General features: G+C 42.4%; 1 protein-coding gene across 4 annotated transcripts in view; it reads left to right on the plus strand.

Annotated features, from left to right (window-relative positions):
- Positions 1-12: 12 nt before the first annotated feature.
- The window catches only part of TCAIM (T cell activation inhibitor, mitochondrial), a 49,373-nt gene continuing 26,666 nt past the window's right edge, over positions 13-22,719 (plus strand). The window contains exons 1-6 of one of the 4 annotated variants that reach the window (XM_006134291.5): positions 13-167; positions 7,934-8,007; positions 11,909-12,044; positions 12,693-12,846; positions 15,347-15,599; positions 21,645-21,767. In XM_006134291.5, coding sequence (XP_006134353.3) covers positions 7,979-8,007; positions 11,909-12,044; positions 12,693-12,846; positions 15,347-15,599; positions 21,645-21,767 — 695 coding nt within the window. In that variant the 5' untranslated portion in view covers positions 13-167; positions 7,934-7,978. Of the gene's footprint in view, positions 168-229; positions 657-680; positions 863-7,933; positions 8,008-11,908; positions 12,045-12,692; positions 12,847-15,346; positions 15,600-21,644; positions 21,768-22,719 lie in introns of those variants that run through there. The other 3 variants (XM_006134290.5, XM_006134292.5, XM_089776609.1) reach the window with 3 other exon arrangements.

Consider the following 22,719-nt stretch of genomic DNA (forward strand, 5'->3'; position numbering starts at 1 on the left):
CAACGCACAGTCTCGGCGAGAGAAAGCAGCGCGGGGCAGGAGGCGTTGCCAGGCCCCCGCTCCTCAAGCCCCGCAGAAGCTGCGGCAGCAGCAGGAGCGCGTGTCCCAGGCCGTGGGCTGGCAGGGGCTTCGCCCCCGCGTTGCACACGCGCTGCCTTGCTCGGCAGGTAGACGCCGGCCCCTTCCGCGTGGCCCAAATCACGCGCGCTGCGCGGGGAGGAAGCCGTTCGCCAGCCTGAGCCGGGCCGCGCACCCTGGGCTTCTACGTTCTGCCGCCGCGAAACGACCTCGCTGGCGCGGGGACACGGCTGTCACGCATGCGCGGCTGCTTTGACGGTGCGGTGGGAAGTTGCGCGAGTGCGCGCGCTCCTTCTCCCTCGCGCTCGCGTGCGAGGAGGAGCGCGAGGAGGAGCGCAAGATGACGTGGCTGCGCCGCGGCGCGCGAAGACGGGTCATTGCGCGAGCCGGAGGCGCCTGTTCGGGAGGTGGGAAAGTGACGGCGACGAGACCCCGCCCCTCAGGCAGCTCCTCCTCCACCCTCTCAAGTGGGGGTGTCCCTGTGCCACCTTCCCCCCCTCTAACCCTCCCCCCTCGCGCGCCGCCATGGGGACCGAGCCCCGGCAGGCAGGGGGAGGGGCTGCTGTCCCGACCCTGAGGTAAGGGGCGGGGCTGTGAGTTGTGACGCGGCCTGGCGGCAGGTGCTTGTGACCCTGCCTCGCTCGAGGGAGCACTCGCGCCCCAGCTGCCCGGCGGGACCGTCCTTGGCCGGGAGCTGGCGGTTGAACGCGCTGACGGGCCGCGACGGGGACCGGCTTCCACGTGACGCGTTTAAAACTTCCCGCGGGATCTCGCTGCTGCCGCCGTGAGGCACATGGAGCCCCCGCCGCTCGCTGAGGCGGCCCTTTGCGCGGGGTCCGGGTTGTAGTCGCGGTGTTGTGCGGGGCACCCGCAGAGAGGCTGGGGCTAGAACACGTAGTAGCCCCCTGGGAGGGCTAAGCTGTGTCTGGCGCCCTTCGCGGGTCTTGGGTTCTCTGGCCGGGCTCTGAATACAGACCCTCCCTCTGGCTGAAACAAAAACCAGGACTATGTAGCACTTTAAAGACTAACAAGATGGTTTATTAGATGATGAGCTTTCATGGGCCAGACCCACTTCCTCAGATCAAATAGTGGAAGAAAATAGTCACAGCCATATATACCAAAGGATACAATTAAAAAAAATGAACACATCTGAAATTTGATTTGTCCTTTTCATAACAGAAGAGGGATGGGGGGGGAGAGGTCTGTGGGCTAATGATATTAGAGGTGATAATTGGGGAAGCTATCTTTGTAATGGGTAAGGTAATTAGATTGTTTATTCAGACTCACGTGTAAAGTGTCGAATTTAAGCATGAATAACAGTTCAGAGGATTTTTCTTTCAAGTGCAGTCTTAAAAGGCTTTTGAAGCAGGATGCCTCTGGCTGTAATACTTGGGGTTGGTGCTGAGGGGTGTTGGTGGCCTGTGTTATACAAGAGGTCAGGCTGGGTGGTGCCCTCTGTCCTTAAACCCTGTGGATGGTCAAGAGTCGGAAGACACTTGGCCTGTGCTGTGTTTTGGAGACCTCACCCCTATTAGGTGTGTGCAAGCCATCAATGAACGTGCATCCTGTCCATCGGGAAGCCAGTCTAAAACTCTTCCCGTCCTGCCTCAAACAAGAGGTTTTGATTTGGAGCTGCTGTAAGATTGAGTGCATCTCAGATCTATCACATAATACAGTAAAAACTTAAAAACCAACAGATAGTTCTTCAGCACCTTGGAGACTAACAAAATGTAGATGGTATCATGAGCTTTCATGGGCACACCCCACTTCTTCAGATTAATGGAGTAAGGGGTTCAGGGTACAAAAATACATAGGCTACGTCTACACTGGCCCCTTTTCCGGAAGGGGCATGTAAATTTCACTAGTCGTCGTAGGGAAATCCGCGGGGGATTTAAATATCCCCCGCGGCATTTAAATAAAAATGTCCGCCGCTTTTTTCCGGCTTTTAAAAAAGCCGGAAAAGAGCGTCTAGACTGGCCCCGATCCTCCGGAAAAAGTGCCCTTTTCCGGAGGCTCTTATTCCTACTTCAAAGTAATAAGAGGAATAAGAGCCTCCGGAAAAGGGCACTTTTTCCGGATGATCGGGGCCAGTCTAGACGCTCTTTTCCGGCTTTTTTAAAAGCCGGAAAAAAGCGGCGGACATTTTTATTTAAATACCGCGGGGGATATTTAAATCCCCCGCGGATTTCCCTACGACGACTAGTGAAATTTACATGCCCCTTCCGGAAAAGGGGCCAGTGTAGACGTAGCCATACAGTAAGCCTACCAGGTGTCTGAGGCAGCAAATGTTTAGTCACTTGTTAATGTAGATTTCAACATGGTGTATTTTACATTTTCCTATTGACAAATCGGCCCAGATTCATTCTCTCTTGCATAGAGCTAAAGATTCACATTTTAGATTTCAAACCGTTTTTTCAGTCTGGAGATAGAATTTGCTGGGTGTTTCACGAGATACTTTTTTCTGCCTAAGGGAAATTCAGTGCAGTATAAAATACAAAACATTCAAAAAGATGCGAGTACATTTTAAAAGTAACACAACCAGTTCTAGTGTTGTGTTCTAACCATGGGTGTGGTTGAACACCCAGCAGGGGAAGGCAAATCCCAGCCCCATCCCATCTGCCTAAGGCTCCTTTCCCGTCTTCCCCCCTCCCCACAAACTGGATCCAAGACTCCTTAGTCTCACCATCCCAGCAGTGCTGCAGTCCCAGCCCTCCTGTGTGTTGGGCACATGGGCAGTTTTGGGAAAACAACATCTTTCCTTGCCTACATTACCCGCCACCCAGGGCTCTAAACTGTGTTGTAGTTAAAATGTTTATATGAATGCTCATATGAATGTTTGTTTAGTTCATTCTGTATACATTCTTGTTGAAGTAACCATGTAGCAATCTGGCAAATTAGGGAAATCCACCCACCCTATGCTGCTGCCTCTGTTTTACATGATTACTTAACTAAACACATTTTAACATCCCTAGTTTAAGCTTCTTCAGCTTCTGCCTGTTCATTCCTACTAACATTGATATATATAGTAAACTGCTGAACATTCCAGACAGCAGCTGCTGGGAAATGCTCTCAATAATCAAGTGCTCAGTTAATGTGAGGAACAATACTGACTACTTACACACTGCAGCTTCCCTTGAGTGGGGACTGCCAGTTATAGTGAACTACTTTGTGCCTTACCAAAGGAAAAAGGAGGCTATATTGGGGTAGGCAAAAGCCTTTCAGCAGGCCAAACCTAGGGCTTTGATCTGGCCTGCAGGGCAGTTCCAGGCCACAACCCCTAGCAGGTTGCTTCGGAGCAGGAGAGGGGTGCAAACCTGTCTAACTGCTTCTATTTAAAGGGTTTGCGTCTTCCCCACACCTTGCCTAGCAGCTGCAAGGAAGGCACAAGCCCTTTCAATAGAAACAGTTGAAAGGGCTTGCATCTCTGTCTCCCTAGCAACATGGGGAGCTGCAAGCCCTTTCAAGCGCTTCTATTTAAAGAGGTGGCACCTTCCCTGTGCCTGTCAGGCAGCATGTTGCCTAGTAGCCGTGGGAACAGGAGAGCCCTTTAAATAGAAACAGATGAAAGTGCATGGAACTCCACTCACCTCTAGCACGTTTGCCAGAGATGCCTGATCCCTTTCAGCTGTTTCTATTTTAAGGGCTCTCCTGTTCCCACAGCTGCTAGGCAATGCTGCCTGAAAAGTGCAATGAAGGCACAGGCACAAGCCCTTTAAAAGAGCTTGTGTCTCTTTCTTCGAAGCAATGCATTAGAGGCATGGGGAGCTGTGAGCTCTTTTAAGCGCTTCTATTTAAAGAGCTGGTGCCTTCCCTGGGCCCTACAGGCAGCGTTGCTTAGCAGCTGTGCAGAACACCGGAGCCCTTTAAATAGAAACAGCTGAAAGGGATTGCTCATCTCTGGCAACATGTTAGAGGCATGGGAAGCTGCCAGCCATTTCAGCTGTTTCTATTTAAAGGGCTCTTGTGTTCCCACAACTGCGAAGCAATGCATTGCCTGACAGGTCCAGGGAAGGTACCAGCCCTTTAAATAGAAGCACTTAAAAGGGCTTGCAGCTCCCAGTGCCTCTAGAGTGTTGCTAGCAAGCCAGAGATTCACCTGCTGCGTGGCTGCATTTCCTAGCAGCTACCCAGCAGGTGCAAGCCCTTTAAACAGAAGCAATAAAAGAGCTCACTGCTATGCCCCAATGGCCTGTTGCCTAAGAGCTGCCCAGAGACATGAGCCCTTTCAACTGTTTCTATTCAAAGGGCTTCTGCCTGCCGGGCAGCTGCCAGACAACAGGGCTATGTCTACACTTGAGGTTTCTTGTGCAAGTATGGCCATTCTCGCGCAAGAATCCGCAGAGCATCTGCACTGCCCACTCACTCTTGCGCAAGGAAATTTACATTACGGCATGGTAAGAGAGGGCTTCTTGAGCAAGAGTTATGCTCTTTAACAGGTGGAAGCCCTCTTGCACAGGAACTCTTGCGCAAGAGGGCAATGTGTACACTCGGCAGGGATTTCTTGCGCAAGAAAGCCCTATGGCTAAAATGGCCGTCGGAGCTTTCTTTCGCAAGAGAGCGTCCACACTGCCATGGGAGCTCTTGCGCAAAAGCACAGCGCGCACATGGCAGTGTGGATGTTTTCTTGCGAAAGACTTCTTGCGCAAGAAGCCATGAGTGTAGACATAGCCCAGGTTAGCAGTGGGGACCAGGAGCTGTGAGCCCTGTTGTATGAAATCTAAACCTGCACCGCAGACAATGCTAGGAGGAGGATAGCCCCCAGCATCCTTCCCTCTGCTTCAGGTCCCTTCCATTGGCTAGAAGTCAGGGGGCAGGGACTCCAGGCCAAGCAAAGCTCCCGGTAAGGTAGCTCTAAACCCTGCACCTTCCACCTGGCGCCCTGTCCCTTCCAGGTCGGTCCTCAGACACTTCTGAAATTTGTGAAGTGGTCCCCCTTCAAAAATTATTGCCCACCCTGGGCTATATACATGTTAGCACATACACTTTTACTTGACACAAGAAGGTGTTAGACTCTAAGGCTACATCTATATTTGCAGCTTGCACAAAAACTCTTTTGTGGAAAAGTTCTTGTGCAAAAACTCTTCCACAAGAGAGCATCTACACTGGCATGTGCTTTTGCACAAGAGATGTGCTTTTGTGCAAGAACAGCGTTTCTCAAACTATGGGCTGCGGCCCAGTACCGGGCCGCAGGAAAAAACTACCGGGCCTCAGAGTGGTTGCCGGGGTATTCTGCGCTCTCGGAGTGCCCGTGTGGTGCCGGGTCCCCTAAGCCCTCTGCCGGCCTGGGCGGAGTCTGCAGCCGGATGTTCCAGTTCCTGGCAGAGTCCTAGCTAGGGGATGTGAGGGGGGGGAAGAGGAAGTGGGGAGAGCCCGCCACCGGAAGCAGCACTGGACGGGGGAATCGGGCTGGGCTGGGGAAATTGGGGAGCCGGTGGAAGCAGGGCTGCCGGGGGGCACGAGGTTGGGGGCAGGGAGCTGGCTGGGAAGATGTAGGGAGGGGGGGAGAAGCAGCCGCCGGAAGGAGGGCTGGACGCGGGCAGCGGGGCTGGCCAAGGGAGATAGGGAGGAGAAGCGGGGAGAACTGGCTGCCCGGGAGGGGGTTGGTGGAAGTGGGGCTGGCCAGAGGCACAGCGGAGGGAGCAGGGGGGAGGAATGAATCGGCCTGCGGGGAGTGGGACTGACCCAGCCATATGTAGATCTTGGGGCGCTGCCCCCATTCCCCTCCCTGCAAAGCACAAGTTAGTCCGGCCCAGAGATTCTTTTGTCCCCCCTCTCTCCCCACACCCCTTCTCGAGTAGTTGCAAACTGTCTGGCTGGTAGACACACTCATGCAGCCTGAGCACATTTACCAGCCAGGCAGTTCGAAACTACAAACTGATACATCTAGTAATAATAAAACTTACCTAATGAGAAAATACCAGACATGTTATATGTATGGTATTTTCTCAGTTTGTTTTTTATGTGTTTATGTTTTTGGGCTGCAAAAAACAGTACTGAAAAAAAAGGGTTCCAACTAAAGTAAAAAGTTTGGGAAACCCTGGTCTAACCAGTTTTCTGTCTGTCTTACAGTCCATTTATCCAATCCATATTCCTTAACTTGCTGGCAAGAATATTGTGGGTGACCATATCAAAAGCTTTGCTAAAGCTGGCACGGGGGGGGGAGGACCAGAAACAACTTATTTGAATATTCATCATTTGATTAATGAATATGCAAATATGCAAATGAACATTACTGGTCCTCCAAAAGTTCATGAATGGATTTACTGGTCCCTGTGTCAGAAAATTTGGGAACCCCTGTGCAAGAGCATCCATGGCAGTGTAGACGCTCTTGCGCAAGAAAGCTCAGATGGCCATTTTAACCATAGGGGCTTCTTGCCCAAGAAATTCATGTTGCCTGTCTACACTGGTCTCTTCTGGAAGAGCTCTTGTGCAAGAGGGCTTCTTCCTGAGAGGGAACATCAGAGTTCTCGTGCAAGAAACCCTGATTTTCTATAGTACAATGTCAGTTTACTTGCGCAAGAATGAGTGGCCAGTGTAGACACAGCCTAAATGTATGCAGTATTCCAAAAGCCTGGGCTTGTTGGTTACCATTAACAGTTACACACAGGCTCCTGCCCTGAAATGCAGGCTTTGTATCAGGGACACATTCAGGAAAATAACCCACTTCCTTCCCTGACAGACACTGTTTTCTACAGAGACCCACAAAACACTGACAGATCCACTCCACCCATGTATCTATCTCCACTGATTTTGACTCTGTATGCTCTGGGTGGTGGGTCAAGACAGCTTATTCACTGACACTTTGAAAATTCATACATCTTAATCTGGGACATTGCTGGTTATGTACACTGCATCTCATGAACTATTTTAAACCAATACTTGTAATCTCTCCATAACCCAAGCTTGTCCCCCACACACACACCAGCCCCCCATGCAGCCAGCACAGCTGGGCTCTCAGCCCCCTCAGGGCTCCTTCCTCTGGCCCTCCACCAGGACTCTCTGGTCAAGGAACATTCATGGTCCAGTTGCTGAACCAGAGAGTCCCAGGTTAGTGAGGTTCAACCTGTATTATGTCAACTTTCTTTCAAACATTAGCTTTAATAATATTTTACTGCTGCGTTTGTAGATTCTCTTGTTATTACACAAAAATTGCTAATCTCTTTCTGAATTCTGTTAAGCTTTTTGCCTCAATGGTACCTTGTGGCAGTGCATTTCATGTCTAATTATACATTATTTGGAAAAGTATTTCCTTTTATTGGTTTTGTGTCTGCTTCTTGTTTTCAAGGGACATAACTAACTTGAAAATTACTTTTTATTTAAAAAAATTTTACTTTAATTGTGGCACTTAAGGTAACTGGAAGAAGTGTGAGTGAAAAACTTTTTTGCTCTGTTTTTTTGTTTTGTTTTGTAGATTTGAAAGCACTTTGTGCATAGTCAATTTCACTGTTTCCCTTGTGTAGCCAATCAATTTCTCCTGTGCTGAGAACAACAGAAACATTAACAAGCAAACTGGAAAACACTTTAAATATTTCAAAGGATTTTTTTAAAGCCATATTCCTCAGAAACTGGAGTATCTTTAAATGATTCATTTTAAGATTTTCAAATAGATAGTGGCAGTTCAAATCTACCTAAGTAAATAAAGAGTATATATTTGATCAAATAACTTATTAAAGGATACCTTTTTCCTGTAGCTTAAAATATAAAAGCAACTTTATGTAAAACCAAATCTTGTGTTGATCATTTAAGAAAATCCACATTACTACTGTTACTTGTAAAACAATTTTTTAGAGAATTAAAAGGGGGAAATACACACGGACACAATCATTAAATATACTTTACTTTTGTATTCTTTAAGTGATCTAGCAGGAGCCTGAAATTTGACTTGAGCATAAGCAGTGAGATGTTTTGCCATTTGGGGGCTGTGAGGAGGTAAGACTGATTGGAAAATTAATTTACCTTTTAACTTTGTATTTAAGAGCTGGAAGTTTAATGTTTTTCAGTTTTTCTCTAAATCAGTCATTGGTTAGCCATGTGGCCTTTGACAGTTTTACCACAGTAGTGGCAATGCATTTTCAGCCATACAATGGAGGAAAGTGGTCAGATGCAGGCTGAATGGAACATAGGTTTAAAAATGGTTTTATTTCCTAAAAGAAAGTGACATGACAAAGTGAAAAATAAATATACAAAACATAATTGAATTCTCATGCTAGTAAAATTTAGCATTACAGATAAAGTGAACAGTAAGGTAAAGTAAATTACTTTTAACGAAGATCTTCAATGTGAAAGTTATAAAAAAGTTAAGTTTAATAGGTTTTTATTCACAAATCTTCAACAGGGTATTATTTCATAAGTAATTCTGTCTTGTAATCCTATTGCCTAACATCTTGTTAGTCGATATTTTGTTAGATAATATCTTTCACAAGAGTCAGGCTGCCCATCTCTGGCTGGTAATGATTTCGCTTTTGATCATGAATTTGTGTCTCTTATCTTCTTGATCTGAATGTGATTTGGGGGAAAATTGATCACTCCTTGAGCAGGAAGCCATGGACACTTTCTTTACATATTTTCTCAAAATTAATTACATTTCTTAATTAGACCATACAGTTTTGGGATACTTGAAAGATCTATTTTCATCTTTTCTGTGTATATTCTTCATTCTGATGCACAGGTTAATTATGGTCTGTGACTGTTTTTCCTTTCAGAAAGTTCAAAATAGATTTTTTTTTTTTGCATTAGTCATTTTTCCTCCTACAAATCATGTTTGTCCAAGATGTTAATATCTCAAGACACGTGTTCAGTAAAAGAAAAAAGTTATGAGGAGAAACTTGCATGTTAGCCATAGGTAATTTTTAAATATGAGAACAGGTAAGGTGTTGGAAGACTAGACCTCTTGCCAAGCAAATATGAAGAGATAGGGTGCTGGTATTCTTGAATGAGTAGTAATGCATCTTTTTTCAGGTTCTTTCTTTTCTGGGACTTCTAGTTTGATTAAATGTAAAGCACTTAGGAACATCTAGAAGGGAAAAATCTTCCTCTTACTGCCTCAGAGACTTCTGGTTACTGAAAAGAAGCTGTGTATGGGAGGGGATAACTTTTGCCATTGTCCTTTCCTTAATAACAGTGATTGAGCTGACCAGTCTTGGTAATTTCACTCTATGTCTTGGCTAAAGTAAGAGTAACAGAAGGAGATGGTAGCATTTTCTGTCAGCCAGTACAAGGCTTTTGTTTACATTTGATTCACATTTCAAAGATTATTTTCATAACTACAAGGTCTCCCCATATATGCCAGAGAACACTTTGTGCCTATCATGGTCAGGTGGATTCTTCAAGCCCTGTAAGTTCATTTAAATCTTAAATATTCACTTACCTGTTTTTATCAGCCTCATCAGTTATCTTGATGTTAACTAAAGGCAGGGCTTAAATTCAGCTGGAACCATCCAAAGCTTTGGGTAAATATTTTTAAACCTACAGGAGCCCCAGAGTCATTCCCTGGGAAATATTTGCGGAGAATTTAAGCTCTGACTAAATGGTTAGAAATACTGACAAACCAGATAATTAGGGTACTTATCTCAACCTGAGAACTCAACACTTGTTTTAAAAATTGTTAAAATTTAGACATGCATGTGAGACTCTTGACATCTGGCTTAGTTTTAATTGCTGGATGGAAAGGGATTCATATGAATGAATCTGCCCAAGTGATGTAAAGGAGATTTGAAGACAACTCTCTAAAATGTTAGGAATATATGCAGTCTTTTTTTATCTGACTCACTGTTTAATTATTTTGGAAAAGAAATGATTTGTCTCCCAAAGACCAAGCCATCTCGTGGTTAAATTCATATTGCAATGACTTACTCTTTTATGTTATTTGATATTTCAGAACATCCATATTTGCACAGGTCTTGGCTTGTAAAACATTATTTGATTGTCTGTCTTGGGTTTATTGATGATGGTTTTACCCAGTCTCTCATTAAATTTGAATTAACTGTTGTGACTAACTACGGTGTTTGTTTGCAAAGGCTTTTGGTGACTGCACTAAAACTTGATTGATTGGTCAGCCTTTTGGACATCTTATTTTGAGCCTTGCAAAATTATCAAGATAATTATCTCAATTCAGGCGCATATTCTCCTACCCAACTTTTCCCCATTCCCAAAAAATACTGCCAAAATGTTAGCCATCTTCTTTTATAGGGTAAGAGAATACACACAGTTTATTTGCCAGCAGAATTATTCATCCCAGGAAATCAGGTGAATGGAGTTTTATAAGGCAGTCTTATTATTTTTATATCGTCATCATTTCTATGCTAAGGATATGAAACTCTGCTGCTTTTCTTTCTTTTCTTTGCCTGTCTTGATTTAATCAACTTCTGACCATACTGTAATTGTGTGATTTATTTGTGAAGTAAGTTTTTTCTATAGTTTAAAAGAAAGACACTGCATAAATTAAAGTGTTTTACTTCTGAACAGAACTGAAGTGGTATTAGTCTTAGTTTCAAACTGAGTGTGAATACTAATGGAAGGAAAAATGACTTCTGGCAAATTAATTAGCCTAGTGTGTGAGATCAGTCAGAAAAAATTACACTGTTAAATATTTACCTTTTATACTCTGGCCTTGGTATTTATAAGTATGCATTCTTCATTTAACACAATAACCAGGACATTAACTTTGTACTATGGTCAGAAACTTAGTGATCTTTTTACCCAGAATTTGCCTTTTCCTCTTATTTCTCTTATCTGCCATGCAAATCAGTTCTCTTGTCATTTTGCCCGAACTTGCCCTTACTTTAATTCTGCCTCCTGAGATCCTTCTGGGGAGACCAAGAGTGTTGTGGTTATATAACAATTCCACTCCAGGAAATGGAACCATATCATACTTATTGCCTCGTGTTAGTTTTCAGATCAGTTCAGAATTGTAATCCTGATATTTAGTGTGTCTTTGCCTTTAGAGATTTCTGTTTGCTCTTTGCCCAGTACTTGCTCTTACAACCTTGAACTAACTCTTTACTTTAACTTTCCACAGTTGAAGCTTAACCTTTAACTTGTGCTTTCTGTCTAGAATTTCTTCACCCAAACGCTCCTGGTCTTCAAATCTTACTTTAAACAATCTTCTTCACTTATGACTGAAATTAAATCTGTCAACATCCCTCTTCTTCTCCCTATTCTTGCATCTATCCTTACTTTTAGCACTCTCATTTTCAAGTAACAAACTTATTTTCTTTCACTCCAGGCTACCTCCTTTCATCATTTTGTCTTCTATATAAGAATATGCTTGGAAAGCTAACTAAGTTTGCTCAGGTTTAAAAATAACCATGGACATGTGGTTTTCAGAAGTGAACAAGGGATGCCGTTTCTGTGTTAAAGTATGTTTATTTTTTAACCCAGACCTAATAATTTGTTTTGTAGCACTCTGCTATTCTTGGATGAAGAGTGCTTTAGAAATATTAAGCTTCTAGCTACTTTTGAACCTTTAAGTTATGGGCATTGGCAGCCCTCCATACCTCTGACTGTTCTAATCGCCAATCTTTAAAAGAGGTATTTGTGTGGAGAATTTCATGTATGAGCATTTAACATATGTCCATTACCTTCTCCAAATACCACTTTTTGAATGCCACTAATCATAAGTATCAACCATTGATGAAACACTATAAGCATACTCTGGTTAAATGGGATTTTGTAGATCCCATGGGACAAAATCCAGCTTTCTACTGGCTTGGTTTTAAGTGAATGCAGTTCATATGAGTTTTTGCACCATTTTGGTAACAGTTCTTTTATGTTGTTTATATCATATCATCAGTGGTTACTGTAATACATAAAGCTTTTATTACCTTGTTAGGTTGTGTCTGGAGAAAATATTGCTACAGTGGGTTCTTCAGGCAAGAGGTTTGTCAGGGGCTGAAGCCGTCAATGCTCTCAGACCTTTCTATTTTGCTGTGCATCCAGATTTCTTTGGCCAGCATCCCAGAGAGAGGGTAAAAAATAAATTTTTGTTTCTAGTGGTGTTTTCATGTTTATAGTCTATGAAGAATGGAAGTATTTTATTAGTTTAGTTTTTATACTATCAATGTTTGGCCTACTGTTTATAGAATTATAATGCTTAATATTGGTGATTAGGAAAGTACATCTTTAACAAGATAATGTCCAGCAAATTCTCATAATTTGTACAGTGTGTATCCCCAAACTAATTGATCAGCCTTTTTTGCTTGCTCTGACAATCTGGAGTCTTAAACCATACAAAACATAGAACTAACACAACTCTCAATTTTATTTTCTTAAACCTATTGCTATCTTAGAAATGGGCAGTATTGGACAAAGAATGACCTTTATACTTTTAATTCAATTTAATTTTTGACCTGTTTTGGCAGATACATGCTTTAACTTCTGTTTACTTTTTTTACCATCATTTCTTGCAATGAAAACAATTTTTAATAAAATTAGTCATTTGCTTTTTTGTTATGAATACACTGTTTTTCATGGAATTGTGAACTATATGTAATATTTTGAAACTTTTATTATGGTTATTAAACTAACATTGTTAGCATGTTTATTTAAAAATAGACTATGTTGAGAAAGCAGGCAAAATGTAATACTTACAGTGGTTTGTATTTTTTTTCCTACAGGAAATCAATGAAAACTCTCTTAAGAGGTTAAATGGCTATTTGGAGAATCTCCAGAAACCAGGATTTAAGTATTTTAAACCAACTTCACTCACTTTTTATGTGCGAGAGAGAGAACAAAATTCTTCCGATGTCCAAGAATCCTTCAGTGCTTCAGGTGCTTTTTTTAATCTGATAATTTCTCTTGAAAAATTAAATGCTGAAAATCCATTCCATAGTTTTGTACTCTCCACACTTTTATAGCGCCTTATCTAATACCCATTTATGTTATTTGGCATTGGACCAGGTCCGTAAATGCCATCCTGAGTAATTACACATTTTTCTAAGAGAAAATCTTTATTGGAAGTGATTTATAATAGGATTAAATGTAACAGAGAGTCCAGTCAATAATCTTACAATGAAATTGAAATAAAATCCTGAAATACTTGCCAGATACCAATGTGCTTAATTTCACTGTCTGTGTTTAACTTGAAGATAGTTTAGGATATTACTTTTATTTTCTCATTATTTGGTCCAGATACAATATGTAAACTATCGGTGTGTATAGAAGTGCTGAATGACCTAGAATAGCAGAGGTAAAATTTAAAGTAAAATTTGTAAATTTCAAGAGATCTTTGTTTAAGAGAACATTGGATGATTCACTGGAAAGTTTGGTATGCTTGACTCTCTCTTAATTTTCCTCAGATTTTTTGTACAATTTTGTTTAATGAAGTGTTAGGCTGCATTTTAATTTATGTTCCTATGGCCAGAAAATTCTCACACAATTAATTTTGAGTGAGCCTTCAGTGAGAAGAAAATCAGACTAGCCTGCAGAGAAGAATAGTGATATTTGAGCCACTTATATCTCAGACTAAAGTGGTTTTATTTTGTAGTCAGAACAGTGGGCACTAGGTATATGTGTTTCTGTTTCTGCCTCTACCACTGACTTGTGACACTCTGCGAGTCCATTAACATCTGTGTCTTAGTTTCTCTATCTAACAAGTGTAATGCTTCTCTCTTGAATTGTATAGGTTTTGAGGTTTTCTCTTTGTGAAGTGGCCTTATATCCTTGCCAATCTATGTTGCATTTAATACAAAGTACAGGCAGTCCCCGGGTTACGTACAAGATAGGGACTGTAGGTTTGTTCTTAAGTTGAATTTGTATGTAAATCGGAACTGGTACATATTTTGGGGAGGGGGACGGGGAGCTGAAATTAGGTGGAAAAGACCCTGATTCTCATATAACTTCCTTATTCTAAGAAAAAACACATACTGTTTTGATATGAAGGTTTTTTTGGTTGATATTTTAATTAAAAATTGATCATAAGTTTCAGTGTTTCATGCTATATCCAAATCTTCCTTTTGGGGTACCTGAAAGATCCCAGTTATTCATTTAATAGTCAGAATCTTTGTTTTTTATAACTAAAAAAAGTTTATTCAATGAATATTACTGTTCCAAATAGAATTTGCTACAGATGGTTCAGTGAAATGGGTATTAAGTGTAATCAATTGGAGAGCACAGTGAAATATTGATACAATCAAAGCTGTTGTTGTATTCTGCTGAGCAGAAAATGGAAATCCCTTCCTGTGAAGTGTGTGTGTGAATTTATCCACAGGATTAATTTTAAAGAAAAATTCTGTGTTGGGAACAGGAGTTTAGCCACAGGTGGGTCCTCATTGTCCACTCACCCACTTTGCAACCAGACCCATCCCTTCGGGGCTTACCCTGCTCCGCTCCAGCCAGGATGTGGGGTTGGGGCTTATCCCCTCTTCCCTTCTGTCCTGCTCCTCCCCATTCTTGCCCACCCACTCCACTGGGTAATTTTTCAGCTTCACCTCTGCCAGGCTGGAAGAGACTTGTTAATTTCACGTGACGCTAACAAGATACTTGCAGCTCTAGTGCTGAAGAGGGAAAGAGCTGTTGCTCCCAAGGTGGGGACTGTAACACCATGGGTCTCACTGCCTGCTGCTCCTGCTGTTCCCTAGGAAATTAATTTTTCTGCTCCGCGGTGCCCCCTTTTGGCTGGTGTCTTGTTCCCCCCAGCAGACCCGTGTCCTCCGCGGCGAGAAAAGCCGCTCCGTGTCTTCCTGGACTGCTGGGGGGAGGGGACTGGCGCTAGCTCCGCATCTCCCTGGTCTGCTGGGGGGAAGCTCCCCCCGCGCCGCTGGAGGCGGCGACAGTGGGGGAGGCACCCCGCACTAGTTGCGCTCCCCCCCCCCCCCGTTTGTAACTAGGGATCCGACGTAAGTCGGATTGATGTAACCCGGGGACTGCCTGTAATGGTTTTTTTTTAATCTTCTATAAAGGATTATTGGACAAAACTGTTAGAGTTGAAGCCATAGCAGTGTTTGTGCCTCTTTGTATTTATTTTTTATTTGTCCCAATTGCAGATAAGCTTCAGACTTCCCCATTGAGACAGATAGTTAAAAAATCCTAATAGTTTTAGCTCTGGACTTGTACAATTGTAAATATTAAACTATATTCTGATGCCTTCTGCCATGAAGATAGTTTGAAATCTGCAGTATTTGTTAAATGTTATAATTGAACTATGACATTTGTCATATAATGTATGGTTTGTTTTAGCGTTAAGACAAGAATGAAACAATGTAAATGTATTGAAAAGCTCTGCTTTTTTGTTGAATATAATATTAATTGTTTTGAGGGTTGCATTTTATAGGTTTTCGAGCCGTCACTTTTACTTTGCATACCAGAGATCTACTAAGCACAGTATTAGACATTCTCAACTCCTGCAGCTTATCTACTGAGCATGTCCAAAGTTTGAATGCTAATGTGAATTCTCAGCCTCACAAAGAAGTCAAAGGGACATTTTACAGGTCTATCAAATGGGATAAGACTTATTACTCATTTACTGGATTCAAGGATCCCGAGGAGGAACTAGAACAAGCCCAGAGAGTGGAAACTACTCTAATGTAGGTAAAAGTTTTTATTTAACTAAACTAGTCTTTTGTAGTATACATTAAATAGTCTGATTTTAATAGTAGTAAAATAGGGAGGTTACGAATTTTGGACAAACTGCTAAGTTATCACTCCAAGTATTGTTCCTTACCCTATAGTGAAATAACTGAAGGGTGCTCAAATGAGCAAGTGCATTAATCATACAGTCTGGTGAATGATAGGCAAAAAGCCAAGGAATGTCATGGATCATGCATGTTCAGTTGTTTCAAATGTGCATGTTTAATCCTAGTTTTTAACTGATTTGCTATGGAATACCACTATAGATTCACTAGTGGAATCAACAGATTTTTTCCAGGTGTTATAATTCAGACAGTACTCTACTTCTTATAATACAGGCAGTCCCCGGGTTACGTACAAGATAGGGACTGTAGGTTTGTTCTTAAGTTGAATCTGTATGTAAGTCGGAACTGGCGTCCAGATTCAGCCGCTGCTGAAACTGACCGCCAGTTCTGACTTACATACAGAATCAACTTAAGAACCCCAAGTGTCCCCAAGTCAGCTGCTGCTGAAACTGATCAGCAGCTGATTCCAGGAAGCCGGGGCAGAACAACTCTACCTCGGGCTTCCTGTAGTCAGCGCTGGTCAGTTTCAGCAGCAGCTGACTTGGGGACGCCTGGGGCAGAGCAGCTGGGGTGCTGCCGGGTTGGTCCAGTAGCGCCCAGAGCGGCGCTGCGGGACCAACCAGCAGAGCCCCAGCTGCTCTGCCACAGGCTTCTGGAGAAAAGCCTAGTCTGCTGGGGGGGGGGGTACTAGCTGCGCCCCACCCCAGCAGACCAGGAAGACGCGGGTGGCGGACCGAGACGCACCGCGGTCCCGCCGCCTGGGTCCTCCACGGCTTTGCTCCCAGTCTCCCTGGTCTGCTGCAGACCAGCAGACCAGGGAGATGGGGAGCAAAGCCTCGGGGAAGCCAGCAGCGGAGCAGCCCAGGCGCGCCTGGGCTGCTCCGCTGCCGGCTTCCCCAGGCTTTGCAAAGCCGCGGGGGGGCTTCCCCAGGCTTTGCAAAGCTGCGGGGGGGGGGGGGGGGGCGTTCGGGCAGCGGCTTTGCTCCGCGTCTTCCTGGTCTGCAGACCAGGGAGACGCGGAGAAAGCCCCGGAGTACACGGGCGGCAGGACCTCGAGGTCCCGCAGTCCATGTCCTCCAGGGCAGCCCCGTTTGTAACTGCAGATCCGACACAAGTCGGATCCGCGTAAGTCGGGGACTGCCTGTAATTTATTTACATCTTTTGGAGCACAAAATAATAGATTTAAATCTGCTGAGTGGAGACATCAATTGTGCACCATGTTATTAAGCCCTGTAAAATGCTCTGAATCTGTATTGTCTGTGTTTTTTTTGGTGCCTAAAAATATCTTTTTGTGTCTAAACTTGTAACATCTTGTAACACCTTAGGGTACCATCTTAAATATCCAAAGCTTTGGCGATTAACATATACAGTTAACTTACACTAAATGTATTACTGTATATGTTGTGATTTAAAAATCAACTTCTCAATATTGCTTAGTACTCTTTATTGTTTATAAACTCTGAATTGAGCTTACTACTAATTTCTGAAGAACTGATCATATGACACTTTAAAAAAAATGAATTGAAACAAAAAAAAAGTATACCATTTAATTTTATTTGCTCTAATATAATAATTTAAAATGTGCGGTGTTCATGCCATGTGCCAAATAAATTAGAGCATAAGGTCTGCAGGGTACCTTGCAGATAAGGTCATTTTACTACTATACTGTAAAAAAACTAATCTAAGTTCATGAGCTTTCTGCCCACATGCAATTTGTACATCCTTTTTTCCTATATCATGAGCCTGTTATGATTACTTCATAATTTATATAAATTGTCACTTGAAGATGGACCTTTTTCTTGCTTGAGTTTAGTACATTTACTTATTGGTGGAATATAATATTGCTCTTGTAAAAACAAATTGAAGTTAATCAGTTGTGTATAGAGAGCATTTGGATAGCTAAAATGGTTTAAAAGGGTAAATACAATAAAGGAGATCATTATTTATCTCTTAGAGAAAGATTCAAATAAATTAGTATTTCAGAGTGTCTCAAATATTTTTCCAGGTACTGTATAGTAAAAGCACTACCAGGTTGCCAACCAGAATTACAAGCACCATTTAAAGTTTTATTTTATTTTGTGTGTGTGTTTAAAGATAACATTTGCTATCTAACTGTATTCCTACTAGTAAACAATATACCTTGTTGACATGCCAACAATTTCAACTTCACACTCTGGCTTGCCACATAAGAATCTACAGCACATTAGCTGGCTGCTCGCTGACTGGCTATACAGACTACTGCTGTGCACTAGTAGTTCCACAGTATACTTTCATGAACTGCATATCATTACAAATCTTTTATTGTGCAGTAACAAGATCCACAGGGCCAGTTAATGCATGGCAAACTAGTGTACTGTAAGTGTCATATCCTGACTTGCTATGCAGTAGTGTCTATGTGGGCAAGCCCTGAGAAGTCCGTTTATTGCTTGAAGTGGCATCAGAATTGCAATTCAGTCAAAATACCTTCCTGTGATGGACTGAATCCCCATCACTGGCAAGAAAGAGTTAAAAGCCAATTGGGTGGACATTAGATAGTTATCTACCAGAGAGGGGAGACAAAAAAAAGATGACGTGAGAGTTCAGCAGACACCCTATAAATAGGCAGAGAGAGAGAGAGAGAGTCCAGTCTTGTGGAGAAAGCCATAAGAAGCAGGTGGGTCATTTCTGCAAAGAGCCACTTCTCAAGATCCAGAGGTACTTCTCAAAATCCGGAGGGAACAAGCTCAGGTCATACTGATAGCACGAGCCTGGCCCCCTTAGCACTGATACACATCTCTCATAGACATGTTGTGGAAATACCAGTCACCCTTCCACTTTTCCTGGACCTTCAGATGTAGGATCAGGATCACCTCCAACATCCTAACCTCAAATCCTTTCACCTCATGGTGTGGGTGCTCTGTGTTTAAATCCAATGGAGCTTTCCTGTTCAGACCAAGTTAGGCAAGTTCTCTTTAGCAGAAAGAAACCCTCTGGGAGCTACCTACCTTACCAAGTGGAAGAGATTTTCAATCTGGTTAGTGCAGTGACATTCTTCCCCACCACTAACCTCAATGCCACTTATTCTGAACTACCTCCTCCAAAGCAGATGGGGCTTTCATTGTCATCAGTAAGGGTGCACTTAGCTACCATCTCAACCTTCCATCCAGGTGTGGAGGGCTGTTCAGTGTTTGCTAACCCGATAATCAGCAAGTTTTTAAAAGGCCTCAACAGGCTATAGCTGCACATCCATCAGCCTATTCCTTCCTGGGACTTCAGCCACTTTTTGAAGTGTTGATGACATGCTCCTTACTCTTACCTCTCATACAAGGATGTTCCTGGTAGCAATAATCTTGGCCAGGAGAGTGTCTGAGCTTAGAGCCTGAACATCCAAGCCCCCTTACAGTGTGTTCTATAAAGACAAGAAGCAGTTCAAGCATCATCCCACTTCCCTCCTGAAGTTTGTGACAGTTTCACATCAACCAGAATATCTTTCTACTGGTGTTCTAGCCTAGCCAAACCCGCATTCCAGCAGCAGGCATCAGAGACTTCACTCTCTGGATATCTGCAGGATGCTGGCCTTATACATCTAGGCTATGTCTACATTCCCCTGTCTTGCGCAAGAACATGTGCAAATGAGGTGCGGCAATGAATATTGCTGCACCTCATTTGCATCCTTAATGAGCCGCCATTTTGCGCAAGGAGCTTTTGCGCAAGAAGGAGCAGTCTACACTGCTTCTTCTTGTGCAAAATCCCCCTCTTGCACAAGAGTCATTCTGCCCAAAAATAATCAGCAGAACGGCTCTTGCTCAAGAGGGGCTTTTTGCGCAAGAAGGGGCAGCGTAGACTGCTCCTTCTTGCACAAAAGCCCTTTGTGCAAAAATGGCGGTTCAAGTATGCAAATGAGGCATGGCGATAGTCATTGCTGTGCCTCATTTGCATATGTTCTTGCGCAAGACTGTGCAATATAGATGCAGTGCAGGATAATGAAACAGTTTAGGAAATCATTCCATTTATCAGTAGCAGACAGAATGAAAGGTCAGCCTGTCTCCTCGCAACACATCTCATCATGGATAGCAATATGAATGCTACAACCTGGCAAGGGTTCCTGCATCTCCAGTCACTGTGCATTCTACCAAGGTGCAGAAGAGGCATGAGGAGGGGGGGAAGGTAAATGTCTGTGAGCTAATGATATTAGAGGTGATAATTGGGGAAGCTATCTTTGTAATGGGTAAGGTAATTAGAGTCTTTGTTGAAATCTAAGCGTAAAGTGTCGAATTTGAGCATGAATGACAGTTCAGAGGATCCCCCTTCTGTTCTGAAATTTGATTTGTCCTTTTCATATGTGTTCATTTTTTTAATTGTATCCTTTGGTTTATATGGTTGTGACAATTTTCTTCCACTATTTGGTCTGAGGAAGTGGGTCTGGCCCATGAAAGCTCATCACCTAATAAACCATCTTGTTAGTCTTTAAAGTGCTACATAGTCCTGTTTTTTGTTTCAGCTACACCAGACTAACACGGCTACATTTCTATCATAATTCAAAATGATCTGGACAAATTGGAGAAATGGTCTGAGGTAAACAGGATGAAGTTTAATAAAGACAAATGCAAAGTGCTCCACTTAGGAAGGAACAAATAGTTTCACACACACAGAATGGGAAGCAACTGTCTAGGAAGTAGTACAGCAGAAAGGGATCTAGGGGTTATGGTGGACCACAAGCTAAATACGAGTCAGCAGTACGATGCTGTTGCAAAAAGATCAAACGTGATTCTGGGATGCATTAACAGGTGTGTTGTGAGCAAGACAGGAGAAGTCATTCTTCCACTCTACTCTGCGCTGGTTAGGCCTCAGTTGGAGTATTGTGTCCAGTTCTGGGCACAGCATTTCAAGAAAGATGTGGAGAAATTGGAGAGGGTCCAGATAAGAGCAACAAGAATGATTAAAGGTCTAGAGAACATGATCTGTGAAGGAAGGCTGAAAGAATTGGGTTTGTTTAGTTTAGAAAAGAGAAGATTGAGGGGGGACATGATAGCAGTTTTCAGGTATCTAAAAGGGTGTCATAAGGAGGAGGGAGAAAACATGTTCATCTTGGCCTCTGGGATAGAACAAGAAGCAATGGGCTTAAACTGCAGCAAGGGAGGTTTAGGTTGGACATTAGGAAAAAGTTCCTAACTGTCAGGGTAGTCAAACACGAATAAATTGCCCAGGGAGGTTGTGGAATCTCCATCTGCGAAGATATTTAAGAGTAGGTTAGATAAATGTCTATCAGGGATGGTCTAGACAGTATTTGATCCTGCCATGAGGGCAGGGGATTGGGCTCAATGACCTCTTGAGGTCCCTTCCAGTCCTAAGTATTCTATGATTCTAAGTGGCTGAAAACAGAGTAAAGACATGAGAAAATTAACATTCAACATCAGCTAGTGTTTTGTCAGGTCCAGAGTATGGAAGATGTAAGTCAAATGATCATAATGGTCCTGGAAAATCGCTTATTAAGAAAATATGATTTATATAAAATATGTCCTTACATGTATTCAGTGATCAAGGGTCTCTAGTGACATCTTGGAAAAGTGCTGCAATTTTCATGATATAATAAAATTAATGTAATGATAAATAGTGTAAATAAGCATGTAACAAAAAACAAATTTTATATTTCCAAGATCACAGCTTTTACAGTTTATACTCAGATAAGGGAGAAAATGCCTGGAAATTATTCATTGTTAGTAGGTGGCTTTTGAGATTTGACATTTTTGAGAGAGGTGTTCATGGGTTCCAAAAGTTTGAGAACCACTGCACTAAAAATAGATTTACTCTTTTCTATTAAAAAAATGATTCTTTTAAAACATTACCTGATTGGGTAACTTGATATAAATTCTTAAAGTGGACAATGCTTTTAACTAGTAATATAGTGTGCCTGAGAAAAATAGTCTTGAATAGCTATATATTTTTCTTTTTTTACAGCTCCTGGTTAGATAATAGTGGAAAAAGTGCAATAAAAAAGCTGAGAAGCAGCTTACCACTTAGGGAAGAACTTAGCCGTTTAAAAGATGAACTTGCTCATCAGCTGCAATTGTCTGATATCAGGTAATGAAGAACAGGAGATCTAACTTAAAAGTGTCAAAACAAGCATAATTTACAATTTTATAAGGCCACACAAACAAAAAAACAAGTAGTGCAATTAAGCTTTAAAAAACTTATTTCAGTAAAACTTCTATTTTGTATGTAGTCATTAAAGTGGTTCTTCAATGAAAATGTATATTTTCATCAGAATTGTATGGGACTAAAAACTTGAATTTACCAATATCTAAATTAGACCTAATCTTGTTTATACGTCAGGAGATTGTACTACTAAGAACATAGTCGGCAATTCGGGAAAATGCATGTGCTTCGATTCTGTTGTAGTTAGTAATCACATGTTTAATTTTAAGTACTTTCCTGGATAAAATTACTTTCCTGAGTTGAGGCTTGAACTTGCTTATACAGCTGGTCCCCGAGTTGCGAACGGTTACGACCGTTCACATTTACGACCAAAGCTCCCATGGAGCAGTTGTAAAGGCGGTCCCCGAGTTACGAACACGACCTGCGCTAATGGACAGCGCGGTCGCTATGTAACTCAGTGGGGTCCGAGTTATGAACAGATCAAGTTACGGCCAAGTATTTGGTCCGTAACTCGGAGAGAGGCTGTATAGCAAACTTTGTTTAAACAACTTAACTTCTCTTTGATGTTGCATATGGTGCTTGTTGACAACCTGTGAATACTTAGTAAAGGTATTGTCCAAAATATCAGAAACAAGAGTCCATTGAGGGAATATTGTCATAGTTTTAAAAAGCAAGCTGGGCTCTGCATTTGGATTTAACCCCCAAATATTGCTTAGAAAACACATTGTTTTTCTCAAATATTAATGAGTTGTGTCTCTTCAGGGCATACGGTGAAAGCTTGGTGTTAAATAGCTTTTAGTACAGTAACATAGAGTTTAAAGCCAAATTGGCACCCCATTCTGACCTTCTGTATATCACAAGCCACACAGTAAATGCA

This window comes from Pelodiscus sinensis, chromosome 2 (assembly GCF_052426305.1).
Source record: "Pelodiscus sinensis isolate ZL-2025 chromosome 2, ASM5242630v1, whole genome shotgun sequence".
NCBI lineage: Eukaryota > Metazoa > Chordata > Testudines > Trionychidae > Pelodiscus > Pelodiscus sinensis.